Raw genomic sequence first — 18,582 nt, forward strand, 5'->3', positions numbered from 1 at the left:
AATTTACCTACAGGCCGCCTACATGCAGCTTTGAATAAGGGCTTAAATAATATTTACATATTTTAAGGGACATCTTCACACCACATCTGCTGCGGTTGCTGTGTAAATGTGTATGCAATTTTTAAAAAAAATCTCTGCATGTTCCGATTGCAGATTTAAGACATCAAGATTTGCCGTCAGCTACGCAGACCATTCAGTCTGTAAAACCTGCCTTAGGAAACTTCACCTCCCACAATGCTTCACTCCCACTGGGTTGGACCTCATTAACAATGTCCAGGAATGAGAAATACAGGTCAAAGCACTTAATCAGAGGGGCACCGGAACTCTACTTAAAAAAATGTAACTTTTGTTTATACAGCCAAGCCCTCTTACCGCATGTGTGTCTGTCTGTGTGTGTGTGTGTGTGTGTGTGTGTGTGTGCGTGAGTGTCTGTGTGTGTGTGAGAGAGAGAGTGTGATTGTGTGTGTGCGAGTGTGTGTGTGTGTGTGTGTGTGAGCGCTTCTGTGTACGTGACTAGTGTGATTGTTGCCCAGGAGATTCAGGTTTGCTTCCAAACCTGCTTCTGAGCTGGGCCTCCCTTACAGAGACTCAACTCAGCTCTCAGTCTCTCTCCCTCTCCCACACACTCCTTCTCTCCCTCTTCCTCTCTCTCCATCTCCCGCTCTCTTTCTCTCTCTCCCTTTCCCTCTGTCTCTCTCCCTCTCCCACACTCTCCCTCTCTCCCTCCCACACCTGACGACCTCTCCCCATCCACACCCCCCACACTAGATCACCACACACACACACACACACACAGACACACACACACACACACATACGCGCACACAGGTCAGAGGTTCAGTCACAGGCTGTGGTTACTCTCAGGTGTTCTGGGAGCCCACACAGAAATGGGGCTAATTTTAGTCTTCATTTAAGGGCTAATTAAGCTGGAGATCAGGGCAGAGAGCAGGACTCAGATCAAAGGGGAGATCAGACTGTGGCTCCTCATCCACAGGGCCACAGGTGAACAGCCTGGACTGTACCTGCTCCACAAGGAGATCAGAGCTGCTTTGGGCTTTGGCGACCCAGCAGTGAGTACCCCCCCCAAGCCCCCCCAAGCCCCCAAGCCCCCACCAGCCCACACTCCCTCCAGCAGCTCCAACTCCCCTCCCCAGCTCCAACCACACCCCCCCCCAGCCCCAACCAACCCCCCTGCTCCAACCACACCCTCCCCCAGCTCCAGACCCCCCCCCCAGCCCCACACCCCCACCTTATCAGGGCCGGCGTCAAAAGGAATTCCGTCTCACCCTGAGCACACACGCCCCGACCCCCTCCCTTCATGACAATACACATTCCAGAATCTTCACATCGCACACACGCGCGCACACACACACACACGCGCACACACACACACACACACACACGCACACACAGACACACACACACACCCACGCAGGGCTTTGTAGAGCAGAGCAAAACAAAACGGGAAAAAAACCCACTCGTAAAAATTCACCCAGGATATTCTTGCAGCTGGTTTGGACTCTGCTTCTGATATTTAGATGCACAGAGAGAGCCTACAGCAGTCCCTCACCTGGTTACTGGGACGTCGGGTCTGTAGTCACGACTACACAGGAAATGCACAAACAGAGAGGATTCTGGGTACTAAAGCCCATATCACTACAAAGGAAACGCACAGAAAGGAAGCTGGGTACTAAAGCTCACATCACTACACAGGAAACGCACAAACAGAGAGGATGCTGGGTATGAAATCGCCTGGACAGGTTAGGGCAGCTCACCCAGCACTCAGCCCGTAAATAAGGGCGCTTACAGCAGGGGCTTCTGGGAATATTTTTAATTAGCGAAGACCCCTTCTCTGGTTTCTGCTTGGCAGACTGCAGTTTAAAGGGCAGCAGTGGGGCTTTAGGGGTTAACTATCACTGACTGTCACGCTTAGTCTCAGCTCCCTGTCATTCCCCGCTCAGGTAAAAATGAGCAGAATTCATTCCTCTTCTCCCTCTCAGACTTTCATTAGACTAAAGGGGGAAAAACCTCCCGGTTCATCCTCTTAAGAGTCCCTGCAATCACTCCAAGAGGATCAGATTCCCCCCAAACAGCATTCCCACGCACCCATCTTCCCCTACATCTTAAAGGAAGAACCAGATAACCTTATAAGCTGGGAGACATCCTGCTCGCTTGAACCACCACACACACACACACACACACACACAATTCTCCTTTATTGCCATAATTTTCAAATTGCTGGAAAATAACCCAACAAGGCATTAAAAGCTTGGACTGATTAACTGCTGAAACTTTGCAAACTCGTTTAAAAATAATGAAGAAGCAATTTCTCAAGCCAATGATTCAAGACTAGACAAAACCAAAAGAGGAAAAAAAGTCTAGTGTCAGTGTAGCCTTGTCTGAACCTGTGGGCCGACACAAGTGCGCACGCGCCTGCCTGCGCGATTGCTTTCTCAAATAAACGCACGCACACACACACACACACACACACATCAGGGTCTGAGCGTCAGGACCCACAAGATTTACAGAAATCTTCCATCAGGACTCTAGTGTGAATAAAAGCGCCAACATTCCCAGGAAATGTTCTTGCGTACAAAACTGTTTCCGGCACAATTTCTTAAATAAGTTACTGAATCTGCCCTCTCAGCATTTCTTGCACAAATATGAAACTTTGCCCAAAGAAGCCACTGGAGCTGCAGTGTGTGAAGCTGAGAGGGAAAGGAGATTATTTAAGGAATAAAATAAATAGTGTTGGTGTCCTCGATTGACATGGCTCTGTCTCTCCAGAACACTATTTAAAAAACTGTCACAAATTTCTGCTATGCAATACTTCACCCTGATAAACATCTGTGTCAGGTTCTTCCAATATTAAGTTGCTTTTTTACCCAAAGTAGCAAGCTGGCTAGTGCCATGTATCAACGGCAGATACAGCTAGTCATTTAACTGAGCTAACAGAATTATTTTTGTTGGATTTTAACAAACAACTGCATTTTAAGTGTTAATTTCTAGCTGATAAACTATGCTTCCAATGTTAATCTAGGGTTAGCTATTTGGGATCATATAACTGAGCTAGGCTGGCAAAAAAATATTACCATAAGGTATCTTAAAATTACCGATCTTCCACCCTGTTGTTTTGGTGGGATTTACATCTCTCCCAAAACTGTTAATCAGTGAAGTATTTGGCTATTTTGAAAACAATCTAATGTAAATATATTTATCCTACATTGCTCTGGAGAGTGATGATCTTGTCTTGCCTAATCTATCCGGAATGGTTACGTCATGCATGAACAGACACGACACTGAATTTTTCAGTTTGGGGGAACGGGGGAAAACCAGTACCCAACAGGGGTAACTGATACCGGAAACCTTCCGGGTCCCATGTGTGAAAGGGGCTTTTGGCTTATTTACTTCCTGCTTAGATTTGCTGATATTCTTCCTCTGTGGTGTTCCTCACAAAAAACCGCACAAGCTCACTTCTGCCACCTGCAGGTTGATTCAGGGATATGTGGCCTAACCCTGGAACGCTGTAGCAGTAACTACAGTAATATGCTAATCGGGTACGGTTCGATAAAAAAGTGACTCATCACAGGCAGTGGGTTTATACGCACTCTTTAGTTAGCATTAATGATCGCACAGCAGCTGCAGCAGATACATTTTTAATATCATCTGAACTGCACTTACAGCCTTTAAAACACTGGGAGGGAGACACATTATTACTTACTGTCTTATTATTAGACAGCTTTTCAACCTCAATCAGTCTCAACCACACTCAGCCACTAATGCCTAGCCCTAATGCAGGCCAGACTAATCGATGAGTGATCAGTGATGTGATGTTTTTCCTCAGTCTGGAAATAATACCCCTGGGGGTTAGTGGTAGAGGGTTAGGGGCTGGGGTGGGGGGTAGGTGGTTAGGGGCTGGGGGGGGTTAGGGGCTGGGGTGGGGGGGTTAGGGGTTGGGGGGGGTTAGGGGCTGGGGGGGCTCTACTCGGTCAGCATGTCGGCCCCCTCCCCTCCCGTGGCGTCGCTCAGACTCAGGTCCTCCAGCATTTCCATCAGAGAGATCCTGGGAGCGCCTTCGTCGTCCGTGTCGCTCTCCACCGGGATCTTAGACGAATCTGCCACACACAGCACAGGCCATCTGGGTCTGACCACCAACGACACACCCTACCGCTCTCCTGCAGAGTGTCTGCTTCCTCTTATCATCATCTTCATCATCAATACCACAACTACAATCGTCATCTTCATCATCATCAATACCACAACTACAATCATAATCATCATCAATACCACAACTACCATCATCATCATCATCATCATCAGAAGGGCTTCCTGTCTTAGCCACACCCCCTTTCTGTGTTGGCCCCGCCCCACTCACCTCTAAAGATGTTGACATTCTTGCGTAGAGCTTCATCCTCCTCCAGGTCCTCCAGGAAGTCCTGATATTGTCTGAAGCGAAGATAAAACAGACCTCAGAAAGAATGCACCAGATCATGTATGTGTCCGTGTGTGCGTGCATGCATGTGAGCGTGGGTTTCTGTGCGTGCATGTACGCATTTGTGTGTGCGTGTAACGTGTAAATATAACAGAAGTCCCCCCCATCCTCCCATCCCTCCCTCTCTCTCTACCTCTCATCGTCCGTGTCCATTCCCTCTCTGTCCTTCTCCATCTCCTTCAGCTTCCAGTTCCTGCGTTTCACACGCTTGCTGCGGTCATAGCTCTTCTTGATCAGCACCTGGGAGGGGGGGGGCAGATTCGTGAACCCCTTAGCAGCCCCACCAGCAGCCCGTCTCCATTTTAAAAATAAGGTACGAGCAGTCGACACTGAAGTTGACGAAGATTTGTAGACTGTTTTAAAATGAAGAAGGTCCGGTCAGCACAGGGACAGTACATTAACCAGGCGAGCCAGAAGTGCCAAGTGAAGACCCTGACTACGGCTGCACCCTGACTGTCCACCAGAGGGCAGCAGTAGCTCATCGTTCAGCACACAACAGAAACGCGGGACAGCCGGGGGGGAGGTAAACAGCTCTTACCACATCGGGGACGTGATGAGGGTTCATCTTGTTGAGAAACTCGTCGTTGATGTTGGCATTTGCAAAATCAAAGCTGCAGAGGAGAGTGAACAAAACAGATTCTTTTAAACAGAACAAAGCGCACTGACAGCCTGTGGCCAGCAGGGCACAATCACTGGTCCTCACTACATACTGCAAGGAACCGCCATTTCCGGTACCCCTGAATGTACTCACCCCAACACCAGGGCCACCCCTGAATGTACTCACCCCAGCACCAGGGCCACCCCTGAATGTACTCACCCCAGCACCAGGGCCACCCCTGAATGTACTCACCCCAGCACCAGGGCCACCCCTGAATGTACTCACCCCCGCACCAGGGCCACCCCTGAATGTACTCACCCCAGCACCAGGGCCACCCCTGAATGTACTCACCCCGCACCAGGGCCACCCCTGAATGTACTCACCCCGCACAGGGCCACCCTGAATGTACTCACCCCGCACCAGGGCCACCCCTGAATGTACTCACCCCGCACAGGGCCACCCTGAATTACTCACCCCCGCACCAGGGCCACCCCTGAATGTACTCCCAGCACCAGGGCCACCCTTAATGTACTCACCCAGCACCAGGGCCATGACTCCCACAGCCCCAATGTACTACCCCAGCACCAGGCCACTCCTGAACTACTCACCCCCGCACCAGGGCCACCCCTGAATGTACTCCCGCACCAGGCCACCCGATGACCCCCGCACCAGGGCCACCCCTGAATGTACTCACCCCCGCACCAGGGCCACCCCTGAATGTACTCACCCCAGCACCAGGGCCACCCCTGAATGTACTCACCCCCGCACCAGGTCCCCGATGTTGAGCAGGTGCCCCAGGAAGGTGCGGCAGTGGTACTGCTGCCCCGTGTGCATCTCTGAGGTCTTCTGCACCCACACCTCTGCCAGAGTGTGCTGGAGAACACACAGCAGCGTTAACACACACACACACACACACACACACACACACACACACACACACACACACACACACACAGCAACGTTAACACACACACACACACACAGCAGCGTTAACACACACACACACACAGCAGCGTTAACACACACACACACACAGCAGCGTTAACACACACACACACTCTCTCTCTCACTCACACACACACACACACACACTCTTGCCTTGTTGGATCGGAGGCCTGCCCCGGCCTTCTGTTTCTGATCCCTGATGACGTCGATATCCATGACGATGAACTCCTCCAGTTGCCGGGGGTTACACAGGCTGTAGAAGGGGCTGCGCCAGTATGTGTTTCCGTCCACCTCGGCGACTGCAGCGGACGCCATGACAACGTGAGCGGGGGTTTATACTTACACATAACAAAAACACACCGTTCATTTCAGCACACTGTAATTATCCCCCTCTCCATCTCTCCATCCCACTCTCACTCTCTCTACACAAGCGCTCTCCCCCTCTCTCTCACTGCCATGGACCAGTGTGTTACACCGCTGACCAGAGGGAAACAATCGCTCGCTCACGCACACGCACACTTGCACACACACACTCGCTCACACACACACTCACACACACACTCACACGCGCACACGCACACTCACACGCACACCGTCACACACCGCGTCCTGAGACACATCTCGCGCTACTCTGACAGTAACCCTGCGGCATTTTACAAGTCAGGCATGGTGCGACAGAGCTGCAAGGAACATGCGCCAACGACTACAGCACATCAGTGGGCAGCACTGACGCCAGTCTGCCTCAACCACTATCAGTGTGACAGCACTGACGCACCATCTGCCCCAATCCCACTGACAGCTGTGACAGCACACGCCGCTGTTTCCCCTGTAGGAACAGAGTCTCGGCGCTAACTCTGAACAGTAAACCCGTGTGCGGCACATTTTAAATGTCAGGCTGGAGAGACAGACGGGCTGCAGAGGAACAGGCTGAGCGCCCAGTCTGGCCCCAATACCCACTGATCAGTGTGAGCAGCACTGAGCGCCCAGTCTGGTCCCAATACCCACTGATCAGTGTGAGCAGCACTGAGGGCCCAGTCTGGTCCCAATACCCACTGATCAGTGTGAGCAGCACTGAGCGCCCAGTCTGGCCCCAATACCCACTGCACACCAGATAGCAGCTGAGAGTTGGCCAACCACTGACATGTGAGCGCATACGCGCAGTGGCCCAATACCATGACATGACACCTCGACCCACGCATACATACATACACACACACACACCATACACAGGCGCACACCATATACAACCCACTGTCAGTGTGAGCAGCACTGACGCCAGTCTGGCCCCAATACCCACTGATCAGTGTGAGCAGCACTGACCGCCCAGTCTGGCCCCAATACCCACTGATCAGTGTGAGCAGCACTGACCGCCCAGTCTGGCCCCAATACCCACTGATCAGTGTGAGCAGCACTGACCGCCCAGTCTGGCCCCAATACCACTGATCGTGTGACAGCCAGCGCCCATGGCCAATACCCATGACAGGTGAGCAGCAGAGCGCCCAGTCTGGCACATACATACACACACCACCATACCATACATACACACAAACCACTGCATACACATGCGCCAGCGGCCAACACCCACATAACAGCATGACACCATTACACAATACACACAATACACACGCACACACATCTGAAACATGTCAGTGACAGATGAGTCTGCATCATTCAGTTCCGATACAGGAAGACAGTACACCAGAGAGAGCAGAACATGCTGCAGAACAGACATCCAAACACACACCATACTAACTCACCCACACAAAAGCGACATTCTTCCACATTACCATCACAAGGGCAGTCATCAGACAGCGCCAAACGCATGTGCAGGACAGATTTTGGTCTGCTGAGGTCAGTTCAGTTTCCCGATCAGGAGAGAACATGTACATTCCAGAAGAGGAGTGCAGAACATGTCAGAACAGAACACTCCAAACACATGCAGCCATTTCTGACCTTCACTCCGACAAAAAGCTTTGAGGGGATTTGTTCCACTTCCCGTCAGCGAAGGGAGTTCAGACAGGGCCAGATACGCGTGAACCTGCTCTTGTGCGTGTGTAACAGGGTGTGTGTGTGTGTGTGTGTGTGTGTGTGCGTCACGGGTGTGTGTGTGTAACACGGTGTGTGTGTGTATCAGGGTGTGTGTGTGTAACACGGTGTGTGTGTGTGTAACAGGGTGTGTGTGTGTGTGTATCAGGGTGTGTGTGTGTGTGTGTGTAAGAGGGTCTGTGTAAGAGGGTGTAGGTGTGTGTGTGTAACAGGGTGTGTGTGTGTATCAGGGTGTGTGTACAAACGGTGTGTAAACATGTGTGTGGGGTAACAGGGTGTAATAGAGGGTGTTAGGTTAAAGGGAGTGTGTGTGTGTGTGCATGTGTGTGTGTGTATGTGTAAGAGGGTGTGTGTGTGTGTGTGTGTGTGTGTAAGAGGGTGTAGGTGTAAGAGGGTGTGTGAGTGTGTGTCAGAGGGTGTAGGTGTAAGAGGGTGTGTGAGTGTGTGTTAGAGGGCGGTGGCTGGGTGCAGCAGGCAGAGCGTAAACAGAAAGGCACTATATCAGCTCGGGCCGCAGGTGGAGGTGCACTCACTCTGCAGGGTGTTGGGGTCGATGAGGTGGATGGTGCTGGTGACGCGCACACACACACACACCTGACCCATGTTCCCCAGACTCTGGGCCAGGCGAGGAGACAAACACACCACGTTATCCTGGGGGAAGAAGCAGCCAATCAGCACCGGGCACGGCTCGTTAAAGGGCATCTCTTAAAGGAGAAGCGCACCACTACGCAGTCTGAATCCACATGCCCCCCCGCCTCGCCCCCCCCACCCCCCCCTCCCCCGTCTCCACCCTGCAGCTGGGAGAAATGACCTGCACACAGCACCAGCAGGCTGCCCTCACCTTGCACACAGGTACGATCTCCGTGGAGAAGGTGCTTTTGTAGTTGTAGGTGTTGGAGTGGATGTCATGGGAGATCAGTCGCTGAGAGAATTTAGACCTTTAAAAAAAAAAAAAAATTGGGACACAGAAACTGGAGTATACATAAGAGGGGTTATACTTTCACAAGGACACAAATAGAATGTGCCCTTCCAGAAAGAATGCGTGTAAAAAAATTGTTTTGCTACTCTAAAATTCTTTTTTTAAGTACAGGGAAAAAACAGGCTCAGTATTCTTCAGACAGCCATTAAGGAAAAACATTTTCTCTGCGTGTTACACAATGAGAGAAGGCCCTGAGGAATGCAGTAGAGTGAGGAGGGAATGGTTCTGCAGCATTGTGGGAATGTTTCTGCAGTGTTGTGGGAATGTTTCTGGTGCGTTACGGGAATGTTTCTGGTGCTTTACGGGAATGTTTCTGCAGCATTGTGGGAATGTTTCTGGTGCGTTACGGGAATGTTTCTGCAGCGTAGTGGGAATGTTGCTGCAGCATTGTGGGAATGTTTCTGGTGCGTTGTGGGAATGTTGCTGCAGTGTAGTGGGAATGTTGCTGCAGTATAGTGGGAATGTTGCTGCAGTGTAGTGGGAATGTTGCTGCAGTGTAGTGGGAATGTTGCTGCAACGTAGTGGGAATGTTGCTGGAGCGTAGTGGGAATGTTGCCGCAGTGTAGTGGGAATGTTGCCGCAGCGTTGTGGGAATGTTGCTGCAGCGTAGTGGGAATGTTGCTGCAGTGTAGTGGGAATGTTGCTGCAGTGTAGTGGGAATGTTGCTGCAGCGTTGTGGGAATGTTGCCGCAGCATTGTGGGAATGTTGCCGCAGCATTGCGGGAACGCTGGGACAACATTTCACTCATTACCTGCAGGGTACGGTGCACTGTAAGAAATCCACCATCTTCTGGGCGTGCTGCTTGGTGCCGTAGTAGAAATCAATCCCCTCTGCGCAGAGAAAGCCAACAGAGTCATCAATTCATCAATCCCCACACACACACATCGCCTGCTTCCTGTGTGTGTGTGTGTGTGTGTGTGTGTGTGTGCATGCATGTGTATGTGTACGTACACGTGGGTGTGTGTGTGTGTGTGTGTGTGTGTTAGACTGTGTGTGTGTGTGTGTGTATGTGTATGTACACGTGGGTGTGTGTGTGTGTTAGACTGTGTGTGTGTGTGTATGTGTGCGAGACTGTGTGTGTGTGTGTGTGTGTCAGAGACTAAGCATGCATGCGTGTGAGAATGTTTGGTGTGCATGTGTGTGCGCGTGTATGAGAAAGGCCATCTCAGTCACACACTCACATGCTGTGCACATGCACACACACACAGTTTTCCTGTATAAGGAAACGCAGTGAGTCGGTCCAGCTGAGGGATATGGCTGCCACATGTTAGGGGCTTAAACTTTTAACTCCAGCAGAGATCATTTCCCACTTAACCGTCAGGAGAAGACGCCCTGACTGCTGTCCTTCACTCAGCATGGCTGTGCTTTAAAGCGTTTAACAGAGGGGGTGGGGGGGGTTAACCTCAGACAGAGCTAATTTGGGCACACCCCCCTCCACAGACACAGTAAATCTCTCTGCCTGGCCTGGTTTATGCATGTTTGCCTCCTCTGCTGCTTAAGCACTCTTGATAAGCCGCGATGAGCCGCCGGCATACCGTGGATCTCCTTGATGCGCAGCGTGTTCTGATGCAGCTTGTGCTTCAGAATCAGCTGCTCCAGGTAGTAAAACGTCTTCTTGTGAACGGTCTGCGGACGAAACGGACAAACGAGCCGGTCAGACTATTCAGAACAGGCACAGAAGGGTTAAAAAGCCAAGCAGGCGAAGACACACGAGACTCACATTCTCCCGGTTTCTTTGCAGTTTTAATTGCGGGTTTGACACTGAAATTCAAACGGAATGTTTCTGCCTCTGAAGGGTTTCCAGGCCAAGCAGAGAGCACTGAGGAGCGGCCTGCTCCATTTCAGACCGGAACACCACGACCGCCCATTTACACTGCATTATGGGATACACGCAAACGCGCACACGCACACACGAAAACGCGCGCACACACACGCAAACGCGCACACACGCAAACGCACACTCATACACTCACACATTCAGCTTATAATGCAATGCAAATGGAAGGGAAGTCATTTTCTATTTTCTCTTATTTTCTTAGCTTTTCAGGTTTTTGAAATCAGAGCACTTGCATGTTAATTTGTTTAAGAAGGACAGGATCAGGCATTGGTAAGCTGAGAGGACTTGCTGCCACAGCAGTGTAAAGAATAGCATTACAAATCATGAGCATGAGCATCATGAAACTGCAGGTGTGAAATGGGGCCGGATTTCTGCTCCTCACTTCCCCAGAGAACAGCCGCTACGGGGGACGCTCAGAGAACAGCCGCTACGGCGGACGTTCAGAGAACAGCCGCTATGGCGAGAGGCACCAGAGTTTTGGTCAAATCTACTTCAATGCAGGAAAGGAATTTAAAATTCAGTTGATTAACTGAATAATCCCCACAGGCATTTCACTGTTTTCACTTCAACAACAGAATTTCAATTTGTTTCCTGAACTGTCTGAACAAACCCAGGAGAGCTTTACCTCCAGGTAAGGTGGGGAACTGTAGGTTCGAAATAGGGGCCCTACAAGACCACGCAGTGCCCCTACCAGACCACAGAGGGGTCCCACAACACCACAAAGGGCCCTACACTTTCCTGGGGACCCACCTTTTGCCTGACTTGCACCACCGCCTTCCAGAAGTCCTTGGCTTCCACCCGGTGGCAGTCATCACACATCTGAGACTGGATGACAAACTCCACCACAAACACCTGCTGCAGAATAGCTCCGTTCATCACCTGGAGAGAACAAACAAACCACTGAGGCGCTTTATCCATCTCTTTATTCATTTACCCATCATGCCCAATAGGTGCAAGTTACCTGAAAGGACTTGTGGGATTGCAGATTGCAGTGAGTTCACACTGAGACACAGGACTCAACACAATGCTGTGGCCTACATAAGAGATTCAGGTTGTTGGGTTATGTAGCCGAAGAGACTGGACGGTAATGGTGATACTATCTCCAGTCTGTTTATTTTATCCATCCTTTTATGCAATTGAGTTGAGTTTTTTTGTTCCAATACTTTTATAAAATTATGCAATTTCAAGCTCAGTGAAGAAACGACCCCAGCCCAGGTTCCAAAAGCCGACCATCTCCCGACCTCCACTGGACCTCCCCACCTCCATGAGACCTCCCCATCTCCATGAGACCTCCCCACCTCCATGAGACCTCCCCATCTCCATGAGAACTCCCCACCTCCATGAGACCTCCCCACCTCCATATGACCTCCCCATCTCCATGAGAACTCCCCACCTCCATGAGACCTCCCCACCTCCATGAGACCTCCCCACCTCCAGGAGACCTCCCCACCTCCAGGAGACCTCCCCACCTCCATGAGACCTCCCCACCTCCATGAGACCTCCCGAACTCCATGTGACCTCCCCACACCTTCACACCTGTTCAGCTCCCCTGCTCACCTCTTTCTGGATTGTGAGCTTCACCTTAATCCTCTTGGAATGAGGCTCGGTCCAGAGGAAACCCGCGTCTATCAGGCGAACCTGGATTCCACAACACAGGAAACACTGTTCATGCAAGCGCAAGCAGGGCAGCCAATGCGGTGTAAGCACTACGAACATGGGTCCACTGACCCAAGGGCCACAAGGCGACATCACCGTCAACAACACTGTCCAACAGGTGAGGGATTCATGGCCTCCTCCAACATGAGCGCTCACACGACTGCAGCACGTTAGCACGATGTTTACGGGGCGGTCACCAAGCTGATTCAGGGATGTTCATGGGGCGGATTTTGGGATCGTCACTGGATGTTCATGGGGCTGATTTTGGGATAGTCACTGGATGTTCGGGGGGATGTTTTTGGGATGTTTATGGGACATACAGGGGGATGTTTTTGAGATAGTGAGAGGAAGTTCAGGGGGATGTTTTCCAGACGTAGACGTTCAGGGGTATGTTTTGGGATATTTATGGGACGTTGAGGGGGCTGTTTTGGGATATTTATGGGACATTGAGGGGGCTGTTTTGGGATATTTATGGGACGTTGAGGGGGCTGTTTTGGGATATTTATGGGACGTTGAGGGGGCTGTTTTGAGGACGTTTAAGGGACGGCTCACCTTGGTCATAGAGGCCTTCAGCTTCTTGAGGCAGAGAGCCAGCAGCTCCCGAGACTCCAGAGCGCACTGCATCCAGGTAGCAGGAGGCTGCAGGTACCTGCAGAACACACCTGAGTTAATACTGCCCTGCTGGACCAACCAATCAGAATAAACCCTGCCCAGCTGAAAAAATTTCAAAAATGTATTCAAACAGGAAGAGCATTCATGATTATTATTATCTTAAACAAATGGAAACATGTATTTATATGAACGAGTAACTGTGTGTTAACGTGCTAAAACGCCGATTTGGCTTTACCTCTCACACTGCTTGCAGAAGTGCACGGTGACTTGCTTGGGGATCCCATCAGAGATGTCCACCTGGGTCCGTAGGCAGGACACGCACATGTTGGCGGGGTTTGGCGGTATCGGGATCCCACAGGTGCAGCACAGGCTAGACGAGGGGCAAGATCATCAGCTTTCACCGGCAAAGTGGCTGTCCCGCTAACTTTGGGGTGTCAAACCCAAACCGCAGTCCTGGGCGGCTGCAATGCCTGCTGGGTTTTGTAGTTTCCTTTCAATCAGCAGCCCATTAAGGCCTTAAGAACAAGGTGTGTAAAGTCTTCAGCCCAGTGACTTACATTAAGCACTCAACAGCCAAAACACACCAAAAACCTGCAGACACTACAGCCCTCCAGGACTGGAGTTAAACCTGCAGGCACTGCGGCCCTCCAGGACTGGAGTTAAACCTGCAGACACTGTGGCCCTCCAGGCCTGGAGTTAAACCTGCAGACACTACAGCCCTCCAGGACTGGAGTTAAACCTGCAGACACTGCGGCCTTCCAGGACTGGAGTTAAACCTGCAGACACTGCGGCCCTCCAGGACTGGAGTTAAACCTGCAGGCACTGTGGCCCTCCAGGCCTGGAGTTAAACCTGCAGAGACTGCGACCCTCCAGGACTGGAGTTAAACCTGCAGACACTGCACCCCCCCCCCCCCCCGATCCTGTGCCAATATATCACCCAGAACTATGCAGCACATTCAGAACCATTATGCACTTCATATATTTTCCATAATATAACTGCTGCTAAAATGGGTACTTAAGGTCACAGTTAAATACTCACATGTTTCCTTGGCTGCTGGTTGCTGGAGCTTGCATGTACTCCATGTTTTAATGGGACACTATTGGCAGAAGAAAAGACTCAGTAAAGCTACAAGCTGGTTCATTCATATGACAACAGCAGAAACAGCACATTGACCTTTAACTGCTGAAACACAAGCACAGTAAAAATGTCAGCCACCTTAGAAAACTGCCTGCGACTGTGTCCACTGACACCTGACAACCTCCAAACCTTTACCTGCCCTAAAATTTTTTTATTTTTTTTTAAACAGCTCCTAAGTTAAGTCACTGTGCAACACTGAATACTCTGACCAACCGGAAGACAGCAGGTACTCTACTTGATTTTTGACTTAATTCTTTAAAAAATTGTTTTTACACGGCAATCATTTGGCCAGAATAGGCTAGAAAATGCATATTTACTGACTATATATCCACCTATCCAGAACAGTCAGTATTTCAAGCAATATTTACAGTAACAACATTATATTGTTGCAACATAACCTCATAATATGATAACATCATAACATAATACTTCTCGTAATATGGCTTTAGAGAAAGTAATTAAGATGCAAATATTTCAAAAATATACACAGCATTACACGTTTATTACAATCCAAACTACAATGTGCAGAAGCTGTGTACCTGTTCAACACAATACTAATGTCTGCAGACATTCTCATATTACGCAAAAGCGATTTCTCCCTTTGTATGTCGTTACTGAAAGTATAATCCTTGTAAACTATGCCATCAACTTAAAACATTTCGAAAAAAGGGGCCAGTATTTGGAATGGAACCGACATTGCTTGGAAAGGCGTTGTAAAAAAAAAAAAAAAAAAATTAAAAAAGACGCAATTCGTTATATAGAAAAACTAAATACATTCACAGTTCGCCGTATCCCACAAGTGTACTAAACGTAACCGTCATGTAAAGGACGTTATGACGAGTTCTTACAGGATTGGTGGTACGAATTGCAAGCAAGATTCTTGTCTTTGAACGCAGATTCATTAATTAACTAACTTTGATTGTAAACTGACAACCCATCTTTTGGAATTTTAACATATCAGAGAGTAAACAGGACACAGTTACCGAAAATCACGATTACTATAACCCTAGTAATAGGTCGCTACAGAAAGGAAATCGGAGAACCGTTAATATTAACTGCAATGCATCTAGCAGTTAATCTTAAAGCTAATGTTATCACACAATTGTTGGTGCACACACAATGAAGTTCCAATATGATACTGTCAATCCTAAATTATTTTTTAAAAAGAAAAACCAGCTACCTATTACTTGCCACCACGACATCATGTGGTCAGAGTCCTAGCACTGATAGAACACATTACTAAGCTACTAGCTAACCGGCTACCGGACCGACATGCCCGAATACAAACTAACGCAAATTTCACTTTAGCAAGCTACCGATTCCCAAACTGTAAAAGGGTTGTAAACACTACTACCGTGTGAGATGTATGGTTGTATAGAAACGCAACAAAACACAAAGTTGTGTTGAATTTTCTTTAGCTTACCTGCCTCAAACTTTTCCACGTTGTCCCACTGCAGTCGACAGATTGATGACGAAATACACGTACTGCGGCCCCAGTGAAAGGACCCATAGGTGCAATTATAGTAGCCTGTGTTTCGCCTGAAATATTTTGCGCACAAATAACGGTTACCCACATACAACAACCTACCTAACACGACAAGCCACTTGCTAAAATGATGTAAATTACATATAAATGTGAGAAAATGTTCCATGTTTAAATGTATTCGAGAAGTTATCCTTAAACATCAATAAATTGGTTTCATTTAGGCTATCATAAATAACTAAATTGATGACCATGATGATTTTTGTTGTTGTTGTAGTTGTTAGGCTATTATTATTATTATTACGTAGTACTAGAATTAGCCTAGTAGACATCAAAAGTCTAGCCTACCAGAGTAGTAGTATAAATGTAGCTGGCAGCGGTAGAATTTATAATACAAATAAATGCAAATTGATGTGATGAGGGTACTCAGTAAATGTAAACAGCTGTCGTCTCTTTCAGTAGGCTAGGTGTCAATCAGAGATGTCCATATCAAGACCGGCTTTTAAACTGCGGTTTCTGAAACATGAGCAAAATCTTTATCTTTGTGTCTTTATAACATACTTGGTTGTGTTTTATTATAGGCTACGATTTAATATATTGCTGTCATGTGACGTTGCTTGACTGTTCCTTTTGACTTGCCGTAGAAATGGCTGTTATATGAAAATGCGAAAACAAAACACCCCGAGGGGGATTGGTAGAACCCGTAGGCCGAACCAAACAAATACAGGATCCTTCACCTATGAGTCTATATTGATTTCTTGTCGACCTTGAATTGAATCACCCGACATAAAATGACCTTTCTATAAACAAAAGAAAGGACCGCGGCGCTGGTCCGTTAGCTGATCGGCGCTCCCCGCGCGCGATAGATGGTGCGGTCCATCCATTCACTGAAGCGCTGCAGCAGCGGCGCTCTGACAGTTTGCGGTGTTTCTCAGTGTAACTGAAAGGGAAGCCGGCTCGCTGCGGCTGAGCTGGGGCATTTCTTAGCTGTCAGGTGATATAGGGGCGGCGGGGAGGGGGCTCCCCCCACCATATCAGCCCGAAATTTCTCCAAGGTTGTTTGTAGCCACCCGGCACAAGCTCGTGGTCTCCTGCCCTCCGGGTTCGTTCGATGCAGCGCGACATACGTAAGATGGGCAAGGGGCAAGCGGGGTTTGATTGCGGCGTTCTCGGCTGTGCTTCTCGGCAGCATCAGCGCTCTCGTTGAGTCCAATCGGAGCTGATCTCCGCAGTGTCTTTTCGAGTGTTCAAGAGTCCTGTCTAGCTACTGCGACGGCTACATATGCGTGTTAGCCAACACACGGGTCGTTTGCTGTTTTTGGGCTACGGAGGATACATTTACGTGTACATTTAATCTTACTGGTCACGTCTTTGTACGGATCATGGACTGAATTGTGTGCGAGAGCAATAATCGACAGCAGTGTTTTCTTGTGTGTATAAATGATAGAAGATACAATGACACTGTTGTCTCTTTTGGGTCGGATCATGCGTTATTTTTTACTCAGGCCAGAAACCTTGTTTCTGCTATGCATAAGCTTGGCTCTATGGAGTTACTTTTTTCACACCGACGAGGTGAAGACTATCGTCAAGTCCAGCCGCGATGCCGTGAAGATGGTGAAGGGGAAAGTGGCGGAGATCATGCAGAACGACAAACTCGGGGGTCTCGACGTCCTGGACGCCGAATTCTCCAAAACCTGGGAGTTCAAGAGCAACAACGTCGCGGTGTATTCCATCCAGGGCCGGCGGGATCACATGGAAGATCGCTTTGAAGTGCTCACCGATGTTGTCAACAAGAGCCATCCGTCCATATTTGGAATTTTCGACGGCCACGGCGGTGAAGTAAGTGGTGTTTAAATTTCGTGATTTAACTTGCACTAGTGATGGTACACGCAACTCGCCTATTCTGAGTTGCGTGTCAAGCTTGCCTTAAAAAGGCAGGTGTATTAGCGCGAGGCTTTGCCAAAACCCCGTGCATCATCCCTCTGGGGTCTCAAGCTAGTTTGAAGTTTTTAAAGCGGTACAGACATAACAGGCTTTCGTGCGCCATACCGTAGATAAAGTATTTAACCCGATTATAGAAGTTCTCAGAAGTAAAGTAGGATTAGACTCGTTCAGACGTGTAAAGGTTCTGCGAAGAAAGGAGCGCGGAATTAAGCATTAAGGGAACCCGCACGAACATGCCTTGATTCTTGACAAAGGACCAGTGAATCCCAAGGCATCGGCTCACGCGCAAGTAGCGTTGCTTCCGCCTCTTTGGTCATGAGAACCGCCGGGCTCGCGCAGCAGGTCTTGGTTCAGGTTGGCCTTCCATCAGAACCGTGACGACAGTCGACCAACGACAGATTTTTAAGTAGTCTTTTATTTCAGTCGTTAACGTACGCACTGGACAGATGCTCTTGGAGTTTGTGTACTGCATAGTGGGAAGGGTCCAGATATTGTTTACTATCTATTTATCTCACTCATCTAACTGTGACTGGGAATTTTATTTGGGTAACTTTTATGAATATGAATAAGTTATGCTAAGTGTCAAGATTTCCCAATGCTTGTAGTGCAATACACTGTATCTTATCTTGTTGTTGATTCATGCAAACTAAAATTAACCATTCAAATTAACATTTCATTATTTTATATCACTGGAATGCCAAGCCTAACATAATTCACCGACTAATTATTCTGGAAGATTCCGTCTTAACTTTTTATGACTGAATCATCCTAAAAAATCACATTCATGCTGTAGGGTTAAGGTCTGTTCACCCAACAAAAGACATTCTTTATTGGTGTTCAGCCAATGAGAG

General features: G+C 48.9%; 2 protein-coding genes across 4 annotated transcripts in view; one reads left to right on the forward strand and one right to left on the reverse strand.

Annotated features, from left to right (window-relative positions):
- Window positions 1-3,593: 3,593 nt before the first annotated feature.
- On the reverse strand, window positions 3,594-15,862 carry nmd3 (NMD3 ribosome export adaptor). 3 transcript variants are annotated; one of them, XM_064303148.1, is made up of 17 exons: window positions 15,728-15,862; window positions 14,206-14,263; window positions 13,402-13,536; window positions 13,107-13,203; window positions 12,456-12,536; window positions 11,649-11,777; window positions 10,597-10,687; window positions 9,813-9,891; window positions 8,923-9,019; window positions 8,615-8,732; window positions 6,189-6,334; window positions 5,851-5,963; window positions 5,031-5,103; window positions 4,626-4,732; window positions 4,376-4,446; window positions 3,957-4,115; window positions 3,594-3,917 (listed from the first exon to the last, which is right to left on the reverse strand). In XM_064303148.1, the coding sequence occupies exons 2-16, from the start codon at window positions 14,247-14,249 to the stop codon at window positions 3,982-3,984; spliced, it is 1,515 nt and encodes a 504-aa protein (XP_064159218.1). In that variant the 5' UTR covers window positions 14,250-14,263; window positions 15,728-15,862; the 3' UTR covers window positions 3,594-3,917; window positions 3,957-3,981. The 3 variants fall into 3 exon arrangements, with proteins under 3 accessions (XP_064159218.1, XP_064159217.1, XP_064159219.1); XM_064303147.1 differs by having other exon boundaries at window positions 3,594-4,115; XM_064303149.1 differs by having other exon boundaries at window positions 3,594-4,115; window positions 15,732-15,842.
- A 614-nt stretch (window positions 15,863-16,476) lies between these two features.
- Window positions 16,477-18,582, forward strand: part of ppm1lb (protein phosphatase, Mg2+/Mn2+ dependent, 1Lb) — a 53,360-nt gene continuing 51,254 nt past the window's right edge. Inside the window, exon 1 of the mRNA XM_064303150.1 lies at window positions 16,477-17,626. Coding sequence (XP_064159220.1) covers window positions 17,228-17,626 — 399 coding nt within the window. The 5' untranslated portion in view covers window positions 16,477-17,227. The remainder of the gene's footprint in view (window positions 17,627-18,582) is intronic.

This window comes from Anguilla rostrata, chromosome 12, assembly GCF_018555375.3.
Source record: "Anguilla rostrata isolate EN2019 chromosome 12, ASM1855537v3, whole genome shotgun sequence".
Lineage (NCBI taxonomy): Eukaryota > Metazoa > Chordata > Actinopteri > Anguilliformes > Anguillidae > Anguilla > Anguilla rostrata.

What these genes read in the sequence shown, in the direction of transcription:
- nmd3 (XM_064303148.1), bottom strand. Translation starts at nt 14,249, where the DNA reads ATGGAGTACATGCAAGCTCCAGCAACCAGCAGCCAAGGAAACAT. An exon ending in GCGCATCAAGGAGATCCACG is followed by an intron (nt 9,892 to 10,596) that starts GTATGCCGGCGG and finishes TTCTCTGCGCAG; the next exon opens with AGGGGATTGATTTCTACTAC. An exon ending in CGACCCCAACACCCTGCAGA is followed by an intron (nt 6,335 to 8,614) that starts GTGAGTGCACCT and finishes CGTCCGCTGCAG; the next exon opens with TCGCCGAGGTGGACGGAAAC.